The sequence below is a fragment of the Pterocles gutturalis genome, unplaced genomic scaffold (assembly GCF_000699245.1).
Source record: "Pterocles gutturalis isolate BGI_N339 unplaced genomic scaffold, ASM69924v1 scaffold19964, whole genome shotgun sequence".
Classification (NCBI taxonomy): Eukaryota; Metazoa; Chordata; class Aves; order Pterocliformes; family Pteroclidae; genus Pterocles; species Pterocles gutturalis.
In genome coordinates this window covers 1,107-4,108 of record NW_010128673.1, presented here as the reverse complement: position 1 = coordinate 4,108, position 3,002 = coordinate 1,107, and the positions used below count along the sequence as shown (strand labels likewise).

Here is a 3,002-nt window from a genome sequence, read left to right as displayed (position 1 = left end):
GGAGCAAATAATTTTTCCTTTTGCCTGGGGCAAGCAGGAGAATTTGCAACGTTAGAATTAGATTCAGGGACAATCAGGGCAAACATTTTGCTTTTTCATCCTTTTTAAGAATTGCAGCACTGTGGTGCAAGCAGCTCTAATAAAATACAAATACGTAACACAAACAGCTCTAATATAGCATCAGAGATGTAAGAGGATGCTCGAAGGAAAGCATCACATCCAGTCTGCATGGAGAAGGCAAGTGACTGACTGCCAAGGCCTGGCTCAGCATGCCCACCTCCAATCACTGGCCTGAGGATCTTCACCAGTGTCATGCTGGGTTCCCTGTCACCCCCCAGGCACAGCTGCTGCGTGACTCACCTCTCCGTGGGATCCTGCAAGAAAGCAATGTTGAGAGAGCCACTGTGAACAATGCCAGGCGATCTGCTTACAGAGGAACTCTGCACAGAAGATATCCTGAAGAGGAAGGTCAAGTCCTGCTTGAATGGGATGAGGAGCAACTGTTGAAGAGGAGATAACAGGACATTGCAACCATTCTGAGTATCCTGGCACAAGGAAACTTGAGCCAACCATAGCTCTCAAGCTAGACTCAATTAATTCTGGAGAAAGACAAGATAATGCACACACTCCTGAATGACTGATCTGTTTCAAAAAATTTATTGAAATGTAAAATATTTAATACAAAACAATACTGGAGCCTCCTCGGAGGAGGAGCTCAGCACATCAGGCATAAAAAAGGGACCAGTAGGATGCACACAGACTGAGGAAGGCACTGCTCGCCCATGGCTCCGGGCCTGTGTGGACAGCCACATCGTGCCACTTCCAATCTCATACCCTTGAGACATAGAAACCATGAGCAGACAGCCCCAAAATGTGGTTAGCAAGGGTGTGGGTACTCCTGTCCTCTGAAGACTCGGACCTGTGATCTGCAGTCTTAAGAAGACAACAAGAGCTCTCTGTCAGGGGACAGACTGGCAGATCTATATCACAGTAAAGGAAAATCAAAACCATTTAGAAAACCTTTGGGGAGAGAGAAACATGACAGAACACGTCCCTTTCTCTCTGTCATTCTGCACAAAGTTCAGGGGCACTAGACACAGCAACAAGTGCTATGAGATATGTCCCAGTTGCATCTGCATCTTCATAAAGGTCAGGTATCAATTTTTCAGGCTGCTGCACTAAAAGGCTATTGTACTGAAGTACTATTTAGTACTATTGTACTAAAAGGGCTCAGGAGGTACCCTCAGAGTTAAAATAAGGAATTTTGGTGGTTTCTGAAGTGTGGAACTATTCCAGCTGGGGACTGGAATACTGAAAAAAGAAATACTGAGAATCATAAGCTGCCATGCTGGGTCTTCAAATGACTGCTTCTGGCCACGAGCCCTACGCCTCCAGATCCAGCAGCCTCTGTCGGGTTTCCATAACGATCTCCTCCATCACCTCTGGTTTCAGAATGTCCTTGATCTGGAATGGAAAGAAGAGTAACATGGGCACCAAACAGCATCTACTGCTATTGAACTCTGTGGGGACAAAGGTCCCTGGCACACAGCAACACGCAGCAAGTAAAATACATGTAGAGAGCTGTGGTCAAACAAGACTGTCACAGCAGAGGGTCCAAAGCAAAGTCAACTTTGCCAGAGTTAGCAGTTCTTAGAGACCAGAAGAAATCAAGATGCTACTGACAACTCCTAATCTTTCCTGAAGGACACAAACCAGTATTTGGGAAGGCAAGAGATGACCTGTAAACATCAAAGGAACATCTCATCTAGCTCAGTAGGCTGCCACTGTACCTGATGAGGAAGGGATGCCTCATAGCAATACAGGATGCTGGTGTCAAAGAGCATCAACTTCTGAGTAACCAGAGCCACGATGCAGTTTCGAAGCCGTGAGATCACCTCCCGGTCAGACAAGGGAACTGGCTGAGGAAGGACAGCGGAAAATAGATGAATACACAGGGAAATAATGCAAGCCTACTGTCAAAAAGCTCTTCCATGAACCTAATACCAAATCTTGAAAGTCTCAGGTTATTCATGTGCCTCTGACCATGTTAGACAAACAAAACATCACTGGTAGGAGAAGGTTCATTTTCCCTGAACCCTCACCTCCAGGTTGGTGGTGAAGCTCCCTGTCTCTTCATCCTTCTGCTCCGGAGTTGGGTAGATCCAGATGAAACCATTGTTGCCGAGGATCACAGATGCACCACAGGGCAAGTCATGGAAATGAGTCTTCTGGCGTTTCACAAAGGAGGGCGAGACCTGAACGAGCACACCCTGGCCAAGCTGAAGAAGAGACCACGGGACTCAGCATGAGAGACACGTAGATAACATCAAGTCACTGACATATACTCCACTCCTGGTCTAGGAACCAATTTTAACACTTTTTCTTGTGAAACAGTGAATATAAAACCTGCCTGCCTCTGGGAGTGCTGGGAGGATTAGCTAATGCCTGTGCAGTCCTTTGAAGATGAGGAATACTCTAAGTGCTTAGCACAAATGTTAATAATATCTTGATCGGAACTACACATCAGCCATCCCTGCAGAAAAATGAGAAGTGAGAGGCCCAATTTAGCAGAACACTTTCCTTCTTAATCCAGTCGCTGTCCTTCACCCTTTGTGCAATAAGCACACTTCGCTTTCATCTTTTAAGTGCTAATACCTTTGGTCTGGTAATCCCAAACTGCAGCCTACGCTCCAGTGGCCCCTTGGCTTATTTCAATGCACAAAACCAGAGATAAATGCCAACTGTGTAAAGCCTGAAATAGAGCCCTGGAGAGAGAACCAAGTCACAGGGGCAATGGCCTGCAGAAGAGGAGTGACAAAGTTTGATTCACAAGATTTTTCTTCCCAGGGTTTAATTTGCAAGAGGACAGTGGGGGAAACAGGACTCGCAGGCTGTAACTGTGGACAGGGAGAGCAGCACAAAAGGCAAGTCAAGGACACTCCTCTGCTTTGGGGAAACTGCTCAGTGCTCCCACATAGGAGCTACGGTTCTTCCTAACCAGC

The 3,002-nt window shown here is 46.4% G+C and overlaps 1 protein-coding gene across 1 annotated transcript in view; it reads right to left on the bottom strand.

The window, feature by feature from the left end:
• Positions 1-1,019: 1,019 nt before the first annotated feature.
• Positions 1,020-3,002, bottom strand: part of EXOSC2 (exosome component 2) — a 2,944-nt gene continuing 961 nt past the window's right edge. Inside the window, exons 4-6 of the mRNA XM_010079720.1 lie at positions 2,103-2,279; positions 1,791-1,919; positions 1,020-1,464 (exon numbers count right to left, since the gene is read on the bottom strand). Coding sequence (XP_010078022.1) covers positions 1,384-1,464; positions 1,791-1,919; positions 2,103-2,279 — 387 coding nt within the window. The 3' untranslated portion in view covers positions 1,020-1,383. The remainder of the gene's footprint in view (positions 1,465-1,790; positions 1,920-2,102; positions 2,280-3,002) is intronic.